The 25,341-nt window shown below is 36.7% G+C and overlaps 1 protein-coding gene across 1 annotated transcript; it reads right to left on the bottom strand.

Annotated features, from left to right (window-relative positions):
- Positions 1-6,433: 6,433 nt before the first annotated feature.
- LOC135232072 (olfactory receptor 10AG1-like) lies at positions 6,434-7,432 on the bottom strand. The gene has a single exon (XM_064289359.1). It carries the CDS (start codon positions 7,430-7,432, stop codon positions 6,434-6,436), a length of 999 nt encoding a protein of 332 aa, XP_064145429.1.
- Between the last annotated feature and the right edge of the window lie 17,909 nt (positions 7,433-25,341).

Genomic DNA, 25,341 nt, shown 5'->3' with positions numbered 1-25,341 from the left:
AGCTTTTAAATCACTTATGTCCTGTTACCAGCTGGTCTGAGCTGTTACCAGGTATATGAGCTTGTGAGTCCATTCAGTATTCTTGGATGGAATCAGCTCAGGTTTCCTAGTCTTCAGGGTCACCTAGTGTGTGCTATAGGCTCTCACCTATTAACTTAGAGAAGTAGTGGTGATGGTTGCATGCGCCAGTTTCTAGTAGTGGCAGAGGGTCACACTCTGAGAAGGGCAGGATGCGGACAGCCTTCCCCAAGTGTCAGTGAGGTAACAGTGACTCTATTGTCTAGAGAGCTCTGTTGGGTGGACTCTGCAGCTGTACCTTAGGCACCCAGTGCTTGTGCCTTTATTGATTGGTAGACATCAATATCCTCAGCCCCCTTTAGCAGGTGGCTAGTGGTGTGGGTGTAGCCTCAGCCATCTGTTCCCTGGTGTGGATCACTGAGGGCTCTGTTTAATAGGTAGAGAGGTATCTGACCTCCAAAACTTGCCTTTCCACTGCTCAGCTAAAACACTTACAGTCAGATTTCTATCAGAATTGCCTTTGCATTATAATAGCCACCTGGTTCCCTGTAGGGATGAAAGCCAAAGACTGTGGGTCTCTTATGCCTGGATGGAGCTGATTCTGTATTGTTATTCCAGTTGAGAGAATCCAGGGAAAGGTTTTTCCTTTGATTGTTAAATGCTGCTTTTCTCAGGCCAGGAGAATGGGTTAGAAAAGAAAAAAAAAAAAAAAAACTGACAGTGCACTTCACTCTCTGGCCCAGGGAATTCCAATGTTAATGAAGCTGGCTGGGGCAGGGAAGGGAGGGATCAGATGGTTAGTAGAGAGCAGGGTGGCAAGATAGGCAAAGTTACTTATCTTGTTTGGTGAGGACTGTTTTATCTGAGATTCCAGAGGGGCGTGTAGCCTGTGTGCGCTGGCTGGTTCCCCACTGAGACTGCCCCAGAGATTTAAGACTGTGTCCCATGCCTGCACCATCTTAGGAAGCCGCAATCCACTCCTCCACGCTTAGTCCAAAGCCCAGTGCCAAGGTTTCCCTTCTGGGATACTGTGCTCCAGGCTCCAAAACCAGTTGCTACTTCCCCATGGTTTTTCGTTTGCCTGTCAGCTGCGTCATTGTGCAGCCTGTGTGTGCTGCCTGGGTCCCCTCTAAGGTTGGTCCTGAGGGTTATGCCTGCATCCATGCTTTCTCCGTCTCAGTAAGCCACAATCAGCCCCACCACTCTGGCACCGGGGAACTGCAAGGGCTCAAGGCTGTGGCGTGGCATACTGGCTCCAGAAGCGGTTGCTGCTTCAGTGTTTGGCTTTTCACTCCCCTGTCACTCGGGTCAACTGCTTAGTTCTGTGTTTTATGGTCAGGGTTAGTAGATTGTCCTGTATATAACTAATTCACTTGTTTTTTCGAGTCTTTGTTGCAAGAGGGATAAACGGAAGCTTCTACTTAGTCAGCCATCTTGGTCCTACCTCTTATCTCCCCTTTTACTGGTTTGTTGTTGTCACCATTTATAGATTTACGTCTCTGTTTCCCTCTTTTAATTTTTTTTTTTTTTAGATTTGTTTATTATTGAGTGTTCTTTACTTAGGTTGGTATCTGACTCATGCTGTCCTGTGTCCTAGTCTGTTTGTTGTCTGGTGTTTGTTCTCTAACAGAACCTATTTTGATATTTCCTGTAAGTTTGGTTTGGTGTTTACACATTCCCTTAATTTCTGTTTATTTGGAAGTGTTCTAATTTTGCCATAGTATTTGAGAGAGAGTTTTGCAGGATATATTATTCTTGGTTGGCAGTTTTTGTCTTTCAAGCTTCATATATGTCATCCCTTTGCCTTCTTGCCTGCACAGTTTCTGCAAAGGAATAAGAGCTTAGTCTTACTGTTTCCACTTTTTAAATGACTTTTTGCTTTTCTTGTGCTGATCTCAGGATTCTTTCTTTGTCTTTAGTTTTGGCAAGTGCGATTATGATATGCCTTGGTAACTTTCTCTTGAGGTCTATCCTATACGAGGGTAGTTGAGCTTCTCAGATGATCACCTTTTGTCTTTCATGATATTTCAGAAGTTTTCTGCCAGCAAATCTTCAACCATTTTCTCTGTTTTCCATTTTCTTCACCTGTTCTGGAATTCTAATCACATGCAAATTTTTGCTCCTGATTGTGTCCCATATAATTCTTAGGTTTTCTTCATTTTTTCTCTGATATTTTCTCAAAGTGGCATCCATGAATTTATCTTCAATCTTGTGGATTCTGTATTCCATTATTTCAAATTTGCTTCTAAAACCTCCTATAGATTTGTCAATTTCTGAAATTTGTTGTTTATCTTTTGGATTTCTATTTGTTGTTTTTGTATGATTTCTAATTATTTATTTTGACATTTTGTCTTTTTTTCCTTTAATTCTTCTATTGCTTTGTGTTTTCTTTGATTTTTGCAATATTTTCATTGGATTTGTCTGTTTTTTCCTTGACTTTGTCTGTTTTATCCTTGGTTTTGTCTGTATTTTCTTTGATCTCTTTCCTAATCAATTAATCAATTAGTCTTTTGAATTTCATACCAGTTAGTTCCACTGCCTTTTCTTGTGCCAGAAGCTCATCTTACTCATTATTTTGGTCATTCACTGGATCTTTCACATCCCCCCCCCTTTTTTTTTTAATGTGTTTTGATATTGTCTGCTGTCTCCCAGACATTAAGGTGTTATTTTCTTTATTTATTGATTGCATGTTCATTTGTTTCACCCTACTTTTTCTTTTTGTTTTGATATGTCAGGGCAGGTTGGCCAGGTGTGGCTTGCTGCTTGCTCATCTGTGGACAGAATAGCTCTTGCCAACTTGACTGGGCAGGTACGACAGCAGCAGACAGGGTGAGCTTGTTTCACAGTACACTGGTTTGCAAGGTGGCTGAGGGTGGACTGGGAATGAGCTCTCTGCCTCCTATGTTGGTCCATAGGTTTGGGAATATTCACAGCACCTTGGCATAGGCTAGAGTGTCAGATGGGAGGTGGGTTGGGCTAGCTTCCCATCATTCAGCAATTGGTTGTCATGCAGCAGGAGGGAGGTTCAGTGTAGACCCTGTTGCAGCAATGGACCACATCTGGGGACACTCTAGCTCCAGCAGCATGGCAAGAGCTAATGGAAAGGGGAGGTGGGGTATGATACTTTACAGGGGGAAGGAAGAAAAGAAAAGAGAAATTAAAAAAGGTAGATGGCAGGTGAGGAATCTGACTTGGAGACCAGCAAGATGGGGGCACAGTGGTGTATAGGGCTAGGTGGAAGGGAGAAAAATAAATAAATAAATAGATAGATAGATAGATAGATAGATAGATAGATAGATAGATAGATAGATAGATAGATAGATAGATAAAGGGAAAAAGAAAAAAATGGCACACAAGGAGCCCGTGTGTGGGTTGGGCAGAACCAGGGTGATGAGGGACAGTAGTGCTCTAGCCCAGAGGTGCCACATGGCCCTTTGGGAAGGTGTGGGAGTGGCATATAGAGCAGAAGGGTGAGGGGCAGGGAGGCAAGTTTTTCTGGTTACTGGGTGCTCTGTCTCCTGTTGGGAGCGCTGTGAAATTGCCTGCTTATATTTCCTGTCCCTGGTCACTGACGGCTGTGCTCCAAGATGGCAAAGCTATGCCATCTTAGTTGGCAGGGGAGCTCTACTCTGTATCTCTGTTTCCCTTCAACTTCTTCTTCCATTCAATATTTGATTTAGTTCTTTATCCCTTCATTTGTTGCTTAGATTTCCCAGACTGACATTTGTATCTGCTTTGCTTAGCTTTTCCAGTGTTTGCTGTAGAGCAATGGTATAATGCATCTGTCTAGAGTGCCATATTAGTTTCGCCTCCAGTATTTAATCTTTTTCTAATTTATTTTCACTTTGTTGTTTTTGGAATTTATTGAAATTATCTTTGTCAGAGAGCACAAGAATAACTTTTCATAAATATTTTATTGGTACTGGAAAAGAAATATATGCCAGTTCCTAAGTATACCACTTACATGATCTCTAAACATCATAAAATTATTTTTAAAGTTTTTATCTTCTTGATTTGACAAGTACTGAAAATCATGTTAGTATTGTTATAAATCTTGAATTTATGTTTTTATCTTTTTTATTTGCTGGATACTGAAAAATCCTTCATTAATTCAATACTTTTTACATTTTCTCTTTCTTTTTTTGTTTCAAAGATTGTCTATTTTTCATCATTCAAGCTCACTCATTTATTTTTAACTATGTTCATTCTTGTAATCTCAAATTTGTTGAACTCTGGTTCTATTGTTATATGCCTTTTATTTATTTTCCAAGGAGTGACCATAGATATTATATATTTTGAGTCTTTTTAGATGATAAACACACACACACTTATGTTTTCTCACAAATAAAATACATCTTGGTTGATATTGAAGTTTATCTGCTAGATGCTAGATTCTTAAGACATCTACTAGCAAGAAGAAAGAAAGAAATGGAAATATTTTCTTTGATTTTTCTTATGTTTTTTTCAGAATGAATATTGATTATTGCTTCCTGTGATATACCAGTTACCTTCTCATTGTAGTAGATTCAAACTATACCAAAAAATGTAAAAATAAATCACAAATCATTTGAGGTCTTGCCGCTGTGAATAAGCCAATATTTCCTTCTAATCCACACTCATCCAAATACTGTTCATATACATACCCATGCATATCCACTACTGACACGCAAATGTAAATAACTGAATGGTAGAATGGTATTATGGGTTGCCATCTTGCATTATAGGGAACCCTGATGTGCAGTGGTTAAGCACTGAGTTGCTACCTGAGAGGATAGTGGTTCAACCTACCAGCAGCTCCACAGGTGAAAGATGTAGGAGCTTCTTCAGTAAAAGCTTACAGTCTTGGAAAACCTGTGGTGCAGTTCTACTCTGTCTTACAGGGTCGCTATAGTCAGAATTGAGTCATTGGCAATTTTTTTTTTTTTTTAAGGGTTTATCTTTCATTGTTTTACAAAAATTAGGTAATGTTTTATAAATATATTTTAATTTCTTTTGCATGTCAGTTCATACTTGGAATATCTTCACAACAGCTCTTCTAAAATCTTAAATGGGCTCTATACTTTCATGATATAGATGTACTCCAGTGTCTTAACACAATCTCTGATTCCATTTTCTTCTAATTTGTTTTCTCACTATAAATTTTGTGTTAAATATTCCTCAAAAACTGCATATTCATAATAGTCATTTTTGTACATGTGTTGTTATTTCTTTCAGATGGGCTGTCCTTTAATCAGTTTATAGAGCAAAAGGGTTAATGTTTTGTTTTGTCTCCACAAAGAAAAAAATGCTAAATCACTGTCCAAAAGGCATGCAAGAATAGACTAGAAGAATGATGAATTAGTGGAGACCTGGCAGGGTACACAAGTCATTCTGAATTAAAGTACTTTAATGAAAGGGCTGGAAACCCTGGTGGCATAGTGGTTAAGTGCCACAGCTGCTAACCAAAGGGTCGGCAGTTCAAATCTGCCAGGTGCTTCTTGGAAACTCTACAGGGCACTTCTACTCTGTCCTATAGGGTTGCTATGAGTTGGAACTGACTCGATGGCACTGGGTTTGGTTTTTTTTTTTTTGGTTAATGATAGTGCTATTTACATGGGTGTGGTTAGATTACCTGGAGAATACCTGATCCTTACAAGTGTAGATAGATATTATAAAACCAAGGCCTGAAGCTAAAAGGGGAGGAAATAATGTTACCTGAGAATGGTGAGGAGTGGAACCATAGATGCAGCAACACTCTGCAGTATCTGTAGTCTTTAAGGGACATGGGCAGAGAAAAGGTATAGAAGCAGAGAAAATACACAGGGAAAACCCCAAATTCTCCCCAGCTCCCAACATCTTAGCTACTGTTGGTGTTGCTAATTGGGCTAATCCAAACAGAGGGGCAGGGAAAGGCAGCAAATGCATCTGCAGTGAAATATAAGAAAAAATTATCACTGAACATGACCCTAATTCCTAATTAAACAACACATTCCATTATCTTTCATTGTGTTATTCAAACAATCTCTTCCCTCACTTGGTCACAGTCAGAGGAAGGGTTGATCTTCAAGATTAGATTTTTGAACTTCAGTTAATTTGTGGTCTCATTACACAAAAGTAGTTAACTCTTTGGAACAAAGGGCCCTTAACATAATATGAGACTGTTAACACACCATTGATTATTTCTATTTAGGAATGTAGAAACTAAACTAGAAGATTTTTCCTGTTGTATCTACATTACAAAACCCAAAACCCAAACCAAAGCCACTGCCGTTGAGTTGATTCCAACTCATAGCAACTCTACAGGACAGGGTAGAACTGCCCCATAGAGTTTCCAAGGATTGCTTGGTGGATTTGAACTGCCGAACTCTTCGTTAGCAACCGTAGCACTTAACCATTATGCCACCAGGTTTCTGTTATTTCAAGTCACTTCTTCAAGTTAGTAATTAAGTAGTAATTTCTTCAGTGCCACCATGACATTTTTGTTCCTCAGACTATATATGATGGGATTCATCATTGGTGTCAAAATTGTGTAGAAAAGAGAAAGGAGCTTCCTCAGTCCTTCAGATTTATTTGATGCGGGCTGTAAATAATTGATAGCAGCTGTTCCATAGAATAAGACTACAACTGTCAGATGAGAAGAGCAGGTGGAGAAGGCTTTGGCCCTCCCTCTGGCTGAGGACAATTTCAGAATACTGGAGATAATTTTGCCATAGGAGGCAATGATCAACAGAAATGGAACCATGAAAAACACCACAGAAAATATATAGACTGCCATCTCATTTACAAATGTGTCCCCACAAGCAAGTTTTAGTATTGGGGGGATGTCACAGAAGAAATGATTAATTGTGCTAGACCCACAAAAGGACAAAGAGAAAATTTGACATGTTTGTCCAATTTCGACTGGAATTCCACTGATCCAGGAGCCAGCCACCAGCTGGATACAGACTTTGTGGTTCATTACTAGAGAATAGTTCAGAGGGTTACAAATGGCCACATAGCGGTCATATGCCATCACTGTCAGGAGCAAACACTCTGTGCCTCCAAACATAAGAACAAAATACATTTGCGTAGCACAGGGCAGAAAGTAAATATTTCCTTTCTGGGTCCAGATATCCCTGAGCATTCTTGGGACAGTGACTGTTACATAACATATTTCCAAGAAGGAAAAATTGGCAAGAAAAAAATACATGGGATTCTGGAGAGTAGGATCAATTCTTGTTATCAGTATTATGATGCTATTGCCCAACAAAATCATCAGATATATGACAAAAAATATCCCAAAGAGAATCCGCTGAAGATTGGGTGTATCAGAAAACCCCACGAGTGTAAACTCTGTAACTGTAGTAGTATTTGATTTTTCTGCTTTTGATTTGCTTTCCATCTGTGGATATGGTAAATTCAAGATGATTAATTTAATCACAGTTTTTAAAAGCATTTTCACTTCTGTTAATTGGATACGTGCATGTGTAGAGCTACATATCTCTTAAATTAACTCGATCAACACATTGCTCCATTTCTAAGGAATATGATTTAAAACTTCAGCAATGAACTGATATGCTATTAAAGAAATTCAACAAATAAAATCCTGGTATATTTTATTAAACTTGGATTGTAATGACACCAGAAATATTGAGAAATGCACACTGTTATTTAGAGCATATTTTCAGGAAAGAGCCATGATTATTTTACCCCAATAAGAATGTATCATTTTCTATTGCTTAATCTCAGTTCATGAATATTTTCTGTATGGATATCCCTATTCCAACTTCTCTGAAGTCAAAATTTTTCTATAAATTTTTTTTCTTCTTTGCTGAAAATTACTTTTAAGACTTTCCTTTTGTAAGACAGTTTTCTTAAACCAGTCCTTTGTTTCTGTGTTAATAAATGTGTACATTTTTATTTTATCTTCTGTATTTCTTCCATCACTCATACAAAAAAAAAAAATTGCCTTTTAACATCTTTTTTCAGTTTATGGTAAATGTTAAGTTACCTGTATTTCAGTTAGAAATATGACCCACTCTTCCTTACAACCAAATCTACCTCTGTCTGCCTCGTCCCCTTTGTAGTAATTTTTCTTTAAACCAATTATTATTCACTCCGGCCATGCATGAGGAAAGAGTGTGTGAATGAGACTGGACAAAAACACAATCATCTTGCTTCACTCTATATTAATGTCCTCAGATAAATAGTCACTGGACACTACTTGACAATTCACATGACACTTATTTAATATTTACTCTCAACTTTTCAAAACAATTATTCTTCATTTTCTTGTCTCCTCAAACTTACTACGCCCCACTCCACCTTTTATTCCAATCAGCTGATGATTTTGACTTAATAACTTCCAATGTAAAGGTGATCAGACAAGCATTCACTTATATTTTCTTATATCTATTAGTACTAGTTATCAAAATGAACATACAGGAATTACACCTATTTCTCATTTATTGACTATCTCATTATCCAACATTTCTCATTTACAACAATTTAAAAAAATCTACTATCCACTCTTTGCCCGTTAATGAGATGGCAGGCATAGCGACAAAGGCTGGGGAGCAACCCCTCCCTAGAGGCAGTCTCTGGAAGATCTCAGGGTGTTAGACCATGCTGCCCCTCACCCTCCAACCTTCCTGCCTGTGGGGGTGTGATGTCCAACTGTAGCATGGGGCTGGCCTTCTCTGTGGCCATGGCCTCCAGGCAGCCATGCAGGCAGCATCAAGTGTTGCACTGATGAGTACATCAGTAAATCCTAGCTGTTATTATTTCTATGATCATATTTTCTAATTAAAAAAAAAAATCAGACAAACAGAAGTCTGAAAACAGGAAAAAAAATCCTCCATTTTTTGCATAATGCCGATTCTTGCGTAATGACCTGGTATTTAGAAACCAACCGAGTTGATAAATGAGGAGTGGGTGTATTTTATTAAAAATAATAAATACTGCTGTTATAATCCTTTGCCATGCATTTAATTTTATTTATAATTTGGAAAGTTAGAGGGCTGTATGTGTTACCCTAAGTAGTTAACTCATTTTCAAATACAGTTTTTTGCAGAATTTCATGTTTTTTGTTTTATTAGTTGCATCTTGATCTTCAAATTAAAAAAAATCCTTATATAAAATAACCCAATAATATAATAACACCTTACCTTTAAAGATTGCATAAAGCTGCCTAGGAGAGTCTAGGAGTATTGTTAATATATATTCTTTTTAAGATTTTCACTTTTTTTTTTTTAGTCTCAAGAAGTCACTTGGATTGTACAACAGCCTTTGCTTGCTTTCAAACACAAAGTGCTCTTAAAAAGGAAAGAGTTGCACTCACCCTGGGGGAAATCTCTCTTGTGTATCTGCTTAATTTCTAGCAGAAAGCTTGTGTCTGGCAATCGGTGTGCTCTATTTTTCAAAACAATTTTCTCTGAATAGAGATGACTTTTTCTGCAGCCCCTTTTTGGCATAAAGGCTAAGCAAACTTGTTTTCCAGGATATAGAGAGAGTGCTTGGAGGATTAATACTACTTACTCTCTAGCACTGCTTTCATGGAAAAAGTTCATCTTTCTAGCTATTGCATTTCAGACCCTGGACAATTGATGTGAAGTGGACTTCCTCATTCTTACAACTGTAACTCATACAGATGGGTCTTTAGGAAAACATGTCATATCTTTTGTCACATGAACATGCTACCCTTAGTCTCTTCACTGTAATGGGTGCTGAGATTCCATTCTGTTTATTTCTTTTGTGTGTGTGTGTGCTATAGGGGAAATTTACAGCTCAAGTTAATTTCTTATTCAAAAATTTATACATACATTGTTTTGTGACATTAGTTACAATTCCCACAATGTGACAGCATGCTTCCCCTTTCCACTCTGGATTCCCTATGTCCATTCATCCTGTTCCTATCCATTTCTGCCTGCTCTTCCTGTTTCTGGGCAGGAGCTGCCCATTTGGTCTCATGTATTTGATTGAACTAAGAAGCACATTCCCCACATGTGTTATTTTTTGATTTATAGGCCTGTCTCCCCCACACTTCTGTCAGTTTGTCATATTTTGGGGGGCTTGTGTGTTGCTGTGATGAAGGAAGGTATGCCACCAGTATTCAACTACCAGCAGGGTAGCCCACAATGGAAAGATTTTAGCTGAGCTTCCTTACTAAGACAGACTAGGGTAAAGGACCCCATGGTCTACTTCTGAAAGGAATTAGCCAGTGAGAAACTTGTGAATAGCAGCAGAACATTGTCTGATATAGTGCTAGAAGGTGACCCCCCAGGTTGGAAGGCACTCAAAAGACAACTGGGGAAAAGGTATCTCCTCAAAGTAGAGTCGACCTTAATGATTTGGATGAAGTCAAGCTTTCGGAACCTTCGTTTACTGATGTGGCATGACTCAAAATGAGAAGAAACAGCTAAAAACATCCATTAAAATTCAGAACATGAATTGTACTAAGTATGAATCTAGGACAATTGGAAATCATCAAAAATGAAATGGAACACATAAACATCAGTATCCTAGGCATTAGTGAGAAGAAATGGACTGAGATGGGCCATTTTGAATCAGACAATCATAGGGTCTACTATTCTAGGAATGACAACTTGAAGAAGAATGGCGTTGCATTTGTAGTCAAAAAGAACATTTCAAGATCTATCCTGAAGTGTAATGCCGTCAGTGATAGGATAATATCCATACACCTACAGGGAAGACCAGTTAATACGACTATTATTCAAATTTATGCACCAACCACTAATGCCAAAGATTAAAAAATTGAATATTTTTACCAACTTTTGCAGTCTGAAATTGATCATACATGCAATCAGGAAGCATTGATAATTACTGGTTATTGGAATGCAAAAGTTGGAAATGAAGAAGTATAGGTAGTTGGAATACATGACCTTGGTCAAAGAAATGATGCCAGAGATGCTATGATAGAATTGTGCAAGACCAATGACTTTTTCATTGCAAATACCCTTTTTCGAAAACATAAATGACATCTATACCCTTGGACCTCACCTGATGGAATACACAGGAATCAAATCAACTACATTTGTGAAAAAAGACAATAGGAAAGCTCAATATCATCAGTCAGAATAAGGCAAGGGGCCAGCTGTGGAACAGATTATCAACACTCATATCCAGGTTCGAGCTGAAGCTGAAGAAAATTAGAACAACCAATGAGAGCTGGACTAAGGCATTAAGCATATCCCACCTGAATTTAAAAAGCATCTCAAGAGTAGATTTGAGGCATTAGATAATAATGACCGAAGACCAGACAAATTGTGGAAGGAAATCAAGGACATTATACATGTAGAAAGCAAGAGGTCATTAAAAAGAGAGAAAAGGTCAAAATGGATGTCAGAAGAGACTCTGAAACTTGCTCTTGAATATCAAGTTGCTAAAGCTAATGGAAAAAATGAAGTAAAATTGCTGAACTGAAGATTTCAAAGGGCAGCTTGAGAAGACAAAGTATTATTATGACACGTGCAAAAGCCTGGAGTTAGAAAACCAAAAGGGGGAACACACTCAGCATTTCTCGAACCAAAGGAACTGAAGAAAAGAAAAATCAATCGAGTTGCAATAGTGAAGAATTCTATGGATAAAATACGGAACCACACAGGAAGTATCAAAAGAAGATGGAAGGAATACACAGAGTCAGTGTACCAAAAAGAATTGGTCGATATCAATCACTTCAGAAGGTAGCATATGGTCAAGAACCGATAGTACTGAAGGAAGAAGTCTGAGCTGCAATGAAGACATTGGTGAAAAAAAAAAAAAAGTCTCCAGAATACCAATGGAGATGTTTTTACAAACGGAGGTGGCGCTAGAAGTTCTCACTCATTGTTTCAAGAAATTTGGAAGTCAGCTACCTGGCCAACCAAATGAAAGAGGTCCATATTTATGCCTATTCCCAAGAAAGGTGATCCATCCGAAAGCAGAAATTATTGAACAATATTATTAATATCTCACTCAAGTAAAATTTTGATGAAGATCTTTCAAAGTGCCTGCACCAGTATATCGACAGGGAATTGCCAGTAATTCAACCTGGGTATTCAGAAGAGGACATGGAATGAGTGATATCATTGCTGACATCAGATGGATCCTGGATGAAAGCAGGGAATACCAGAAAGATGTTTACCCGTGTTTATTGACTATAAAAAGGCAATTCAACTGCCTGGATCATAACAAATTTTGGATAACATTGCAAAGAGTAGGAATTCCAGAACATTTAATTGTGTTCATGAGGCAGCTGTTTGAACAAAACAAGGGCATACTTCATGGTTTAAAGTCAGGAAAGGTGTGCATCAGGGTTGTATTCTTTCACCATACCTATTTAATCTATATGCTGAACAAATAATACGAGAAGCTGGACTATACGAAGAAGAACAGAGCATCAGGATTGGAGGAAGATTCATTAACAACCTGTGTTATGCAGATGACACAACCTTGCTTGCTGAAAGTGGAGAGGAGTTGAAGAACCTACTGATGAAGACCAGGGACCAAAGCCTTCAGTATGGATTACATCTCAACATAAAGAAAAAAAAGAACCTCATAACTGGACCACTAAGCAACATCATGATAAACAGAGAAAAGATTGAATTTGTCAAGGATTTCATTTTACTTGGATCCACAATCAACACCCATGGGAGCAGCAGTCAAGAAATCAAAAGACACATTGAGTTAGGCAAATTTGCTTCAAAAGAACTTTTTAAAGTGTTGAAAAGCAAAAATGTCACCTCGAAGAAAAAGGAGCGCCTGACCCAAGCCATGGTGTTTTCAATTGCCTCATGTGCATGTGAAAGCTGGACGATGAATAAGGAAGACAGAAGAATTGATGCCTTTGAATAGTGGTGTTGATGAAGAATGTTGAATATACCATGAACTGCCAAAAGAATGAACAAATCTGTCTTAGAAGAGTTACAACCAGAATGCTCCTTAGAAGCATGGGCAAGGCTAGGTCTCACATACTTTGGACATGTTATCAGGAGAGATAAAATTAGATTGGGAAAATATGAGAAATAGTAAAAGTTGCATGAAAACTTAGAACATTTAAACAGGCTTTCTTTCAACAACAGTTGTGTTTTATGGTACACAGGCTTAATATAATTTCTAAGACCTTTTAGGTAATTTATTGATGTTAAATTGAATTAATAGGTATTGTCATAATTTAAGCTTATATATTTTTGCTTTTTATGTCAAAAGAGAAAGGATATATATATATATATATATTTGGGTCTGCTAATGAGTGTGTTCATTTTTGCCATTTAAAGGGATGAACTATAGTAGGTATGCAACAAAGACAATGTTTAAGAGGTTTATTAAAAATAAATTTATTTCCTATGGTCAAAAGTTTCATCAGTCTGACTAAAGTTTAGGTTTCTTGCTGTTGAAATAAATTTTCCTTTGATTTCTGAGTTGAAGGTTGATTTAAGAAATATTATTGGAGTCATTATTCCCTGTTCTTGACCATAGAGAATGTGACCCAGCTGGAGCTGGGCTCACAAGGGCTCACAAAGACTCACAAGGACGCATCAACTGGGCCCTGAGGTATAAAGACAATAGGTAAGATAATCTTGGAAAATACCTTTTGGGGAACCTTTCAGGTTAGCCACTACACAAAAGACTTTCCATTCTTATCATTTTCTATTAGCATTTAGTGAATGCAAAATTTGTTGGAACAATGAAGATCCTCTTGACTGTCCTTACTGAAACCTGTACCAATGATTGTTGGAAGAGACAATTCAAAGTGTAGGGTCACAGTTTCTACCAATCTGTGAAAAGGTGAAGCTTTCAATGGTTTTGCCCATTTGGTAGTGTTAGTATATGCTGATGACCCTGTGATGTTCCTTGGACTTGGGCAGACATGGCTGTGGCAGCATGCTTGTCCATTTTCTCGTTCTTGCTTATTCTGTAATATTTCCTTGGATTCAGGCGGACATTAGCTCTGGCAGCATGCTTGTCTACTTCCCACTTTCGCATTTTTGAATGTATGCCGAATAAAATTTTCTTTTTGCTTTGCTAAACTTTATGATGTTTTTACCACACAACAAGAGTTAATTTATTCTTTGTGTAATCTGCCTAGAAGACAAAGGTTCAGCCTCTTATTAGAATAGGATTCCTGAGCCAAAAACGAAGATGCATGGCTTTTAGAAAAAAAAGCCAAGGTTTTACTTTAAGATCTTTGGTTAAATACCTTAAGTATTGTTTCACGGTGACCTATAATAAACTACTGACAACTCTGAAATTTCTTGGAAAGCCACGTACTCAAAAAAATTTTTTTATAAAAGAAAAGGGCTAAAAAGTTTTATGTAATAAATTGCATGGAAGGTGTCACAATCAAGAAAATCACCTGATTTTTTTTTTTTTTGAGTTAAGATTTATATGTTAATATTTCCTCTTGTGTTTTTGCCTAATATTAACCAGCAAACACATAATATTATGCCATAGTTTTATTATTATTTCTTAATTGCTAACTTGGCCACAACTTTATCAAAGCCAATGGTTTGGGGAATTCACATCATATATCTATGAAGGTTTTTTTTTTTTTTTTTAATTACTATTCAGCTATGTAGAGACTTGATAATCTTGGTGTATTCTTGATATATCCTGTCTATATGGTATTATACCTCAAGATTATTGTGTATTATACATGAAGCTCTTTAAAAATATGGTTAATAGTTATATTTATAAATATTTTTCTCTGAAGTGTTTTTTATTTTTAGTTATTTTAACTGATTTTATTTGGCCTTTACATTATGCTTATAATTAATTTTCATCACATCTTTTACTATGAGTATTATTTTTATAAGTTAATCATGGCCATATTAAGTTTTGTCATCTGCAGATAAGTTTTTACTTAGCTGATTTGAAGAAAACATTTGACCAAAATATCTCAACAAGAAGATGGACTATATTGGACCAGCAAAAAGGACTGTGACTAGACTGAATAAAATTTCCAGAACTCCTATGCAGGAGCACAGGGTATGGCTGATCCAGAATCTCATGGAACAGAAATTACATAAAACTGAGTAAAGGAAACTATGAGTTTTATGTGGGAACATTGCTGATGTCTTAAGGTCCTACTTTCTACATTTTAAGAAACCATTTTCCTTTCTCCTAAATTATTTAACTAATAGGTCTAGATATTATAACTCTTGAATTAGAAGTTCTTCTCTCATAAAAACAATTTTGTGACTCTTCTGCTTCTAAGAAAGTGGCACATGACCGTTAATAGATAAACCAAGGAGGGACAGCTTGCCCTCAAGAAGAACACTTAGTACGTTTTAAACAAATTAACTGAAGACCTCCAACAGGAGAGGTCCCTACTATATCATTTTGTTAATCATGTATTCATGCATTCTCTAATGAAAATCTCATTGTCACATGTGAATTTTTCTATACCTTTTGTTTCCTTTAGACAAACTTTGTGTGTGGTCGATCCAACTATTCTGGGTTTAATGATTTCTTTTCAACTGACAGTGAGTTTATGCTGGCAATCTCTTGTTTAGATTCCTGGTGAATGCATGGGCAACACACTTTGAGAATTTTAATATTATGTTTAGATATTCATAGTTATGCTTCTAATAAATTTTGAAAAAGCAGTGTTAAATTGTTATACGTTACAAAAAGAAAGTCAAAAAGAAACTCACTGGTACAACTCAGGGTATAGTTGGTAGCTTTAGTTCCGAGTTATGGTACAGTTCAACTGGAAAAATCTTTAAGAAATTTATCAGTCATTATGTCATAAATAACGGATGAGGTTGCTAATGAGATAAAAATGCAACACTAACCTTTGACCTCATTAGCCAAAGAGACATGAGACAACAAAATAACCTTAAGATTTTCTTATTAGCCCAAGAAAGTGTAGTCTGTGCTGCAGCAGATACCTGTTGTTGCATTTGGATAAATAACACAGGAGAAGTAGAACAGGATATATATAGAAATTAGACAGCAAGCTACTTGGCTACACAGTGTAACACCCTTACAAATACCATATTTATTTGGTTGGTTACCATCAGGAATAATCACATGGGCTAGACGACTACTGCATGGGATAGTAATGTTTTTAGTCTGCCTCCTGATAGTATTGGGCATAATAAAACTCATCTTACATTGTCTTACACACCTAAAAGGGCAAAAGAAGGCCTTGGGCTAAAATGTTGATGTACATTGAGTCTGCTTACTTCGGCAATGAGATTGACATTGCTTTTACTCAAGATCCTGGTGAAGAATCAGATGATATCTGGTGGAAAAACAGCATCTTGAGTTTAAAGAGCCTGCCATGGCTGCCATGTAAAGGCTCAACAAAGTCCAGGTAGTAATACCTCCAGTCTCCAATCAAAAGAAAAGAATTATTTAGGAGATAATATTGGAGCCATTATTCCTCGTCCTTGAGCATAAAGAACTTGACCCAGCAGTAGCTGGACTCACAAAGACTCATAAAGATGAGTCACCTGGGCCCTGAGGTATAAAGGCAATAGTTAAGACAATCTGAAAAAAAAAAAGAGAGAATCTTTTAGGGAGACTTTCACATAAAATCCGCATATTTAGTAAATAGTTATAAACCACCAAGACCTTTAAAAGTAACTTACCTACCTACCCTTGGCAAAGAGTCTTGGCAGCAGCATCTCTGACTGACTCCGCTCCATTTCCTTGTACAATGAAATAAAAGTGCATTTCCTTTTCTCCGACCTCGATCTCTCGTTTACAAGTCATGGCGAGTAAGAACCTGGGGTTTCCACCCGGTAACATATAGGTCTTTAATGTCTCAGTTAGGTTTATTCCTAAGCACTTCTTTTTTTTTTTTTTTTTTTAGGGGCTATTACAAATGGTATCGATTTGCTGGTTTCCTTTTCAAAGTTCTTTTTGCTGGTGTGTAGGAATCCAACTGATTTTTGTATGTCAATCTTGTGTACTATAACTCTGCTGAATCTTTCTATTGATTCCAGTAGTTTTCCTGTGAAATCTTTTGAGTCCTCTATGTATAGGATAATATCATCTGTGAACAGGGATAGTTTTATTTCTTACTTTCCAATTTGGATGACCTTTATTTCTTTTTCTTGCCTTATTGCTGTAGCAAGGAATTCCAGCACAATGTTAAATAAAAGTGGTGATAAATGACATCCTTATCTTGTTCCTATTCTCAGGAGGAATACTTTAAGCCTCTCTTCATTAAGAATGTTAGCTGTTGGTTTTGTTTAGACTCCCTTTATTATGTTGAGGAATTTCCCATCTATTCCTATTTTACTGTTTTTTTTTTTTTAATAAAAAATGGGAGTTGAACTTTATCAAATGCTTCTTTTGCATCAATTGAGATGATCATGTTATTCTTTTCTGTTCTTTTTATGTGGTAGATTACATTTGTTGGTTTTCTACTGTCACACTATTATTACATAAAAAAAAAAAAAATTCTTACATACCTGGTATGAATCCTACTTAGTCGTGGTGTGTTATTTATTTTTATTTTTTTGATATGATGGTGAATCCCATTGACTAGAATTTTATTGAGCATTTTTGAGTCGATATTCAAGACAGAGGTCTTTAATTTTCTTTTTTTTTGTGGTGTCTTTGTTTGGCTTTGGTGTCAGGGTTATGCGGCTTCATGGAACAAATTCAGGATTATCCCTTCCTTTTCTATGCTCTGAAATAATTTGAGTCGTGGTGTGAACTCTTCTCAGGGATTTTATTTGCTGAAAGAATCTTATTACTTCTTCAGTCTCTTTTCTTGTCATAGGTCAGATCAGATTTCCTTAGGCAGGTAGTGTGTTTCTAGATATTTGTCCATTTCCTCTATTGTTATTGTTTCTAGGTGCAGACAAGTTTGTTCTGACCATAGTGACCCTGGGTACAACAGAAAGAAATGCTACCCAGTTCTATGTCATATTTACACCCATTGCTATGTTTGAGCCCATTGTTGCAGCCACTGTGTCAATCCACATAGTTGAAGGTCTTCCCCTTTTTTGTTGACTCTCAACTTTACCAAGCATGATGTCCTTCTCCAGTGACCTGTCCCTCCTGATAACATGTCCAAACTACTTGAGACTACATCACGCCATTCTCACTTTCAAGAAGCACTCTAGCCATACTTTTTCCCAGACAAATTTGTTTGTTCTTCTGGAAGACCATGGTGTGTTCAATGTTTTTTAGTAAAACTATAATTCAAACGCATCAACTTTTCTTCAGTGTTCCTTATTCACTGTCCATCTTTCCCATGCACATGAGGTGATTGTAAATATCATGGCTTGAGTCAGGCGCCCTTAATCCTCAAAGTGACATGTGTCCTTTGCAGCAGATTCCCCCAATGCAATGAGTCATTTGATTTCTTGACTGCTGTTTCCATAGTTGTTGATTGTGGATACAAGTAAAATAAAATCCTTGACAGTTTGAGTATTTTCTCCATTTTGTGATTTTGCTTACTGATCCACTTGTGAAGATTTTTGTTTTCTTTATGTTGAGATGTAATCCATACTGAAGGCAATGGTATTTTATCTTCATCAGTATTTCAAGTCCTCTTTTCTTTCAGAAAGCAAGATTGTGCCATCTGCATATTGCAGATTGTTAATGAATTTTACACAAATCCTGATAACATGTTCTTTATATAGTATAGCTTCTTGGATTACTTATTCAGCATGTAAATTTAATAGATATGGTGAAAGGATATGACACTGACACAAACTTTTTCTGATTTTTAAACCATGCAATATCCTCTTCTTCTGTTTCAAAGACTGCCTCTTGTTCTTCACAAGCACAATTAAGTGTTTTGGAATTTCCATTTTTCACAATGTTATCCATAATTTGTTATGTCCCAAACAGTCAAATTCCTTGCATAGTCAATGAAACACAGGTAAATAACTTTCTGGTATTCTCTGCTTCCAGCCAAGATCCATCTGACATCAGCAATGATATCCCTTGTTCCATGTCTTTGTAATTGCCTTTTTCTTTCTTCATGTATGATATCCTTGATGTCATTCCAGAATTTTTCTGGTCTTCGGTCATTAGTGTTCAATGCATCAAATCTATTCTTGAGATGGTCTCTAAATCCTGGTGGGATATACAGAAGGTTGTATTTTGTTTTTTGTGTTCTTGTTTTAATTTTCTTAAGCTTCAATTTGAACTTGCAGATGAGCAATTGGTCTGTTCCACATTTGCCTCCTGGCCTTTATCTGACTGACCATATTAAGCCTCTCCATCATCCCTTTCCACAGACGTAGACAATTTAATTCCTGTGTATTCCATCTGATGAGATCCATGTGCATAGTCACTCCTTATGTTGTTGAAGAAAGGTATTTGCATAGAATAAGTCTTTGTTCTTGCGAAATTCTACCATGCGGTCTTCAACGTCGTTTCTATCACCAAGGCTATCTATGATTTCTGACTACAGATCCTTGTTTCCAACTTCCACTTTGCAATCACTAGTAATTATCAATGCATCTTAATTGCATGTTTGATCAATTTCAGAATGGTAAAAATCTTTAATTTCCTAACCTTTGGCCTTAATGATTGGTGTGTAAATTCAAATAATAGTCATATTAATTGGCCTTCGTTGTAGGTGTATAGCTATTTTACTATCACTTACAGTGTTGTACTTCAGAATGGATCTTCAAACGTTCTTTTTCATGATGAATTCACACCATTCTTTTTCAATTTGTCATTCCTGGCATAGTAGACCATAATTTTGCCTGATTCTAAATGGCCAATACCAGACCATTTCAGCTCACTGATGCCTAGGATATAGATGTTTATGCGTTCTATTTCATCTTTGGAGATTTCCAATTTTTCTAGATTCATACTTCATACATTCCATGTTTTGTTTATTAATGGATGGTTGCTGCCTTTTCTTCTCATTTTTAGTAGTGTCACCTCAGCAAATGAAGGTCCCAAAAGCTTGCCTCCACTCACATCGTTACGGTTGACTTTATTTTGAGGAAGCAGCTCTTCCCCAGTCGTATTTTGAGTACCTTCCATGCTGGGGGGCTCACCTTCCAACACTATCAGATGATGTTCTGCTGATATTCATAAGGTTTTCACTGGCCAATTTTTTTCAGAAGTAGATTGCCAGGTACTTCTTCCTTGTATGTCTGAGTCTGGAAGCGCCAGTGAAACCTGTCCACCATGGGTGTTCCTGCTGGTATTTGAAATCTCTGTGGCAGACCTTCCAGTTTCACAGCTTCATGCAAATTAGTATTGCCATTCCTGCCTGTTTTGGTTACTGTTTGCTTGATATTTTCTGTTACACCCTTTGAAATTAATATGTCCATGTCTTTACATCTAAGGTGTGTCTCTTGTAGACAGCACATTGATGTGTTGTGTTTTTAAATACATTCTGCCACTCTCTTGTCTCTTTAAAGGAGCATTTAACCTATTTAAATTCAGTGTTTTTTTGGATATGTATGAGTTTATTGCTGTGGTATTGTTATTCTTTTTCTTTTTTTTTTGGTGCTGAGTTTACTTTGTTCCTATTACTTTCCTGTCCTGAATTCTTTTGGTTTGTGGATTGTCTTTTTTTTTTTCGTGGTTAGAGATCTTGTGTTTATAGAAACTTTACGTTTTTCTTATTTTTTATACTGATGAGTAGGTTTCTTAATTTTTCTGTAGTTACCTTGAAATTTGCCCTTTTCTTCCTAAGTTTGAACCAATCTTTTATCATTTGGTACCCCCTTGATTTCCCTCTGTTTGAAAGTTATATACCTTCACCATTTATTCCTCCTTTTAATGTTTTGATATTGTCATCATTTATAGATTGACACCTCTGTTTCCCTGTTTTAAATCTTTTAGCTTTGTTTTATTATTGAGAGTTCTTTACCTTAGTTGGTATCAGGCTGATGTTGTCCTGTGTCATAGACTCCAGTTGTTGTCTTATGTTGTTGGATCTCTGACCGAAGGACTCTCTTTAGCATTTCTTGTAAGTTTGATTTGGTTTTTACAAATTCCCTTCATTTCTGTTTATAAGGAAATGTCCTAATTTCACCATCATATTTGAGAGAGAATTTTGGTTGGCAATTTTGTCTTTCAAGGTTTTTTATATGCCATCTCATTGCTTTCTTGTCTCCATAGTTTCTGCAGAGTAATCACAGCACTGTCTTACTGTTTCCCTTTTGTAAATGACTTTTATTTTTTGTCGAGCTGCTCTCAGGATTCTTTCTTTGTCTTTGGTTTTGGGATGTTTGATTATGATATGTCTTGGTGACATGCTTTTGGGGTCTATCCTATATGGATATATGTAGACATTGAGTTTCTTGGATGGTCAGTTTTTCACCTTTCATGATATCTGGGAAATTAAACCCAGTGCCACTGAGTCGATTCCTACTCATAGTGACCCTATAGGACAGAGTAGAACTGCAAAGTTATCTGCCAGCGAATCTTCAACAATCTTCTCTGTGTTTTACATTTTCCTACCCTGTTCTGGAACTCTGATCACACACAAATTATTGCTCTTGATTGAGTCCCAAATAATTCTTAGGGTTTTCTTCAATTTTTTCTCTGATTTTTTTTTCTCAAGCAAAGGGGCATTCATGGACTTGTCTTCAATCTCATGGATTCTGTCTTCCACTGTTTCAATTTGTTCTTAAATCATTTTACTGTGTTGTCCATTTCTGAAATTTTGTTGTTTATCTTTTGGATTTCTAGTAGCTGTTTTTGTATGATTTCTAATTGTTTATTTATTTTGGCATTTTATTCTTGTATTATTTTCCTGAAATCTTCTATTGCTTTGTCTGTGTTTTCCTTGGTTTTGTCAATGGTTTCTTCTGTATTTTCTATAATTTTGTCAATTTATTACTTTTCTTTGTGTGTGTTTTCTTTGATCTCTTTCCTAATCTCTTGGAGAGCCCTGCATATTAAAAAAAAAAAAAAAAAAAACCCACTGCCATCGTCTTTTTAATTCCCTATCATGCAATTCCAGTGCCTTTTCTTCTACCAGAAGGCCATCTGATTCTTTGTTTTGCTCATTTGCTGGAACAATCTTGTCTTGCTTTTTTATATATTTTGATATAGGCAGCAGTCTCTGAGACATTAAGGTATTATTTTCTTTATTTATTGATTGTATCCTCATTTGTTTCATCCTGCTTTTTTTTGTTTTATTTTGATATGTTAGGGCAGGTGAGTTGGGCATGTTTTGTTGCTTTCTCATCTGTGGGCATGACAGCTCTTACCACCTTGACTGGGTGAGCAGGGCAGTAGCAGGCATGGTGAGCTTGTTTCATTGCACACTGCTTTAGCCAGGTGGCCAAGCTTGGAGTGAGTGGGCACTGTCTGCATCCTGATGCTGGTCCATAGATGTAGGAGCAATCAAAGACCTTCGACAGAAAGCCTGCGGTATCTTACAGAGAGAGGTATGGGCTCTCTTCCCACCATTCAGCAGCTAGTCAAATGGTGGAAAGGGAGGGACAATGCAGGCTCATTGTTGCAGTGGGCCTGAATTGAGGACACTCTAGTCACAGTGGCACAGCAAGGGCTAATAGGAAGGGAGGGTAGTATACAGTGTTGGTTGGGAGGAATAAAGAAAAAAAAAAAAGAGAGAGAGAAAAATGTGTAGCCAGCAGGTGGGGATGTGGTGTACCTGTGGACTGGCAAGAAGGAAGGAAGATTGTATATGGAGATAGCTGTAGGGAGAAAGAAAAGGAAAAAAAAAAAAATATGGCATGGTTTGAGCTGGTGGGTTGAGGAGGGTGACAACATGCCGGTAGCTCCCCAGCTAAGTGGGCATGGTGTATCTCATTGGGAAAGGTTGGGAGAGTTATAGGGCAAAAGGTCGAGGGATGGGAAAGAATGTGTCTCTGAATATGAAGTGTTCTGTCTCCTGTTGGGAACACCATGAGGTTGTCTTTCTATACTCCCTGTCTGGGGTCATGGCTGGCTGTGCTCTATGATAGCAATGCTGTGCATGTTAAATGGCAGGGGACCTCTACTTCGTTTCTCTCCTCATTCTCTATTTTCCTTCATTTTTTTTCTTCCATTCAGTGTTTGATCTAGTTCTTTATCCCTTCATTTGATGCTTAGAGTTCCTGGATTGACATCTGTATCTGTTTTACTTAGTTTTTTTACTCTTTGTTGCAGAGGGACAGCATGATGTGCCTGCCTAGGGCTCCAAGTTAGCATCAATTCCTGTATTTAATCTTTTGCCAATTTATTTTTAAGGTGTAGTTTTTGGAATTTATTGAAATTATCTTTGTCAGAGACTGCATTAACAATTTTTTTTTAATAAATATTTTATTGGTACTGGAAAAGAGATATATGCCCGGTTGCTAAGTATGTCATTTACATGATCTCTGAAAATCATACAATTGTCTTTAAAGTTTTTATCTCTTTGATTCCTCAAGTACCAAAAAATTATATTTGCCAGGAGTGTTATACATTTTCAATTTATATTTTTGTCTTTTTTAATTGCTGGATACTGATAAATCCTTCATTAATTCAATATTTGTTGACATTTTCTCTTTGTTTTCTTTTTGTTTTAAAGATTGTCAATTTTTCATCATTCAAGCTCACTGATAGTCATTTATTCTTAACTATGTTCATTCTGTGATCACAAATTTGTCTATCTCTGGTTCTACTGTTACATGCCTTTAAGATATTTTTCAAGGAATGACCATTGGTATTATTTATTTTGATTGCTCTAGGTGAAACATGGACGCACATATTTTGTTTGGTTTAAGTGATTCGTTTCTTTTACAAATCAAAGACACCTTGGCTCATATTGAAGCCTCTACTAGATACTAGATTCTTAAGACATATAGTAACAAGAAGCAAGGAAGACATGCAAATATTTTCTTTTTTTTCCTTATGTTATTTTCAGAATGAATATTGATTACTCTTTCCTGTGATATACCAATTATACTTTCATTGTAGTAAATTCAAACTATACAGAGAAATACAAAAAATAAAGAAGAAATCATTTGAAATCCTGCCACTGTGGGCAAGTCAATAATCCTTTCTAATCCACACCTGTACCCACCACTGAAATGTAAATGTAAATAGTTCAGTGGAATTATGTGGTACTATCTTTCATTATAGGGAGTCCTGATGGTGCAGTGGTTAAGTTCTCAGCTGCTATCTGAGAGGATGGTGGTTCAACCCACCAACAACTCCACAGGAGAAAGATGTTGAAACCTGCTCCAGTAAAGATTGCAGCCTTGGAAACCCTGTGCGGCAATTCTACTCTTCCTGCATGTTCACTATGAGTCAGAATCAACTCATTGGCAATGGGTTTGTTTTTTACATGTTTATATCTCATTGTTTTACAAAAATGGGGGATGTTTTATAAAGAGATTTCAATTTCTTTCACATGTAAGGATATGCTTGGAATTTCTTCACCACTGCGGTTCTAAAATCTTCTTAATGGGCTGTGTAATTTTATGGTATAGATGTACTCCAGTGTCTTAATACAATCTCTAATTCCATTTGCTTCCAATTTTGTTTTTTCACTATATTCTTTTTTGGTTAAATATTCCTCAACGAATGTATATTTAGAATAGTCATTTTTGTACAAGTATTGTTATTGTTATTTCTATAAAATGGGTTTTCCCTCAATCAGTTTATAGATTAGAAAGGTTAGTTTTTTTTTCTTTCAAAAATAATAATTAAAAAAAAAAAAGCTAAGTCATTGTCCAAAAAGTATGCAAGAATAGAATGGAAGAATGATGTATAAGTGGGAGACTGGAGGACATAGAATTTATTCAAGATAATTCCAATTAAAGTACTTTAGTGAAAAGGCTATTTGTCTGAGTATGGTTAGATTATGGGAAAAAATACCAGATATCACAAAACCAAGGCCTGAAGCTAAAAGGGGAGGATATAATGTTACCAGAGAATGGTGAGAGATGGAACATAGATGTGGGCACACCCTGAAGCACTTGTAGTCTTTCAGGAACATGGGCAGAGACAAGGTATAGAAGCAGAGAAAAAAATGTGGAGAAAACCCCAAATCCTCCCCAGCTCCCAATATCTTAGCTACTGCTGATGTTTCTCATTTGCTGAATCAAAAAAGACAGGTAAAGAAAGGCAGCAAATGCATTTGAAGGAATGGAAAATATAAGAAAAAAGTATCATAGAGCATGACCCTAACTCCTAACTATGCAAAAAATTTATATCTTGTATTATTCAATCTCCTACCTCACTTGTTCACAGTCAGAGGAAAGATTGATCTGAAGGATTATATTTTTGAACTTCAGTTAATTAGTGGTTCGATTACACAGAAGTAGTTAATTCTATGAAACAGAGGTACCTTGACAATGTGAGATTGTTAGCACATTGTTAATTATCTCTATTTCAGAGTGTAGAAACAAAATTAGAAGATTTTCCAATTGTATCTACATGACAAAAACATAAGCACATGGTTTCTATAATTTCTGTAATTCCCTCATG

The sequence above is a fragment of the Loxodonta africana genome, chromosome 7 (genome assembly GCF_030014295.1).
Source record: "Loxodonta africana isolate mLoxAfr1 chromosome 7, mLoxAfr1.hap2, whole genome shotgun sequence".
Taxonomy (NCBI): Eukaryota; Metazoa; Chordata; class Mammalia; order Proboscidea; family Elephantidae; genus Loxodonta; species Loxodonta africana.
This window is presented reverse-complemented; position numbering and strand designations above follow the sequence as displayed.

Bases quoted from the DNA above. Each gene is read 5' to 3' on its own strand.
- LOC135232072 (XM_064289359.1), bottom strand. From the start codon at position 7,432: ATGCTTTTAAAAACTGTGATTAAATTAATCATCTTGAATTTACCATAT.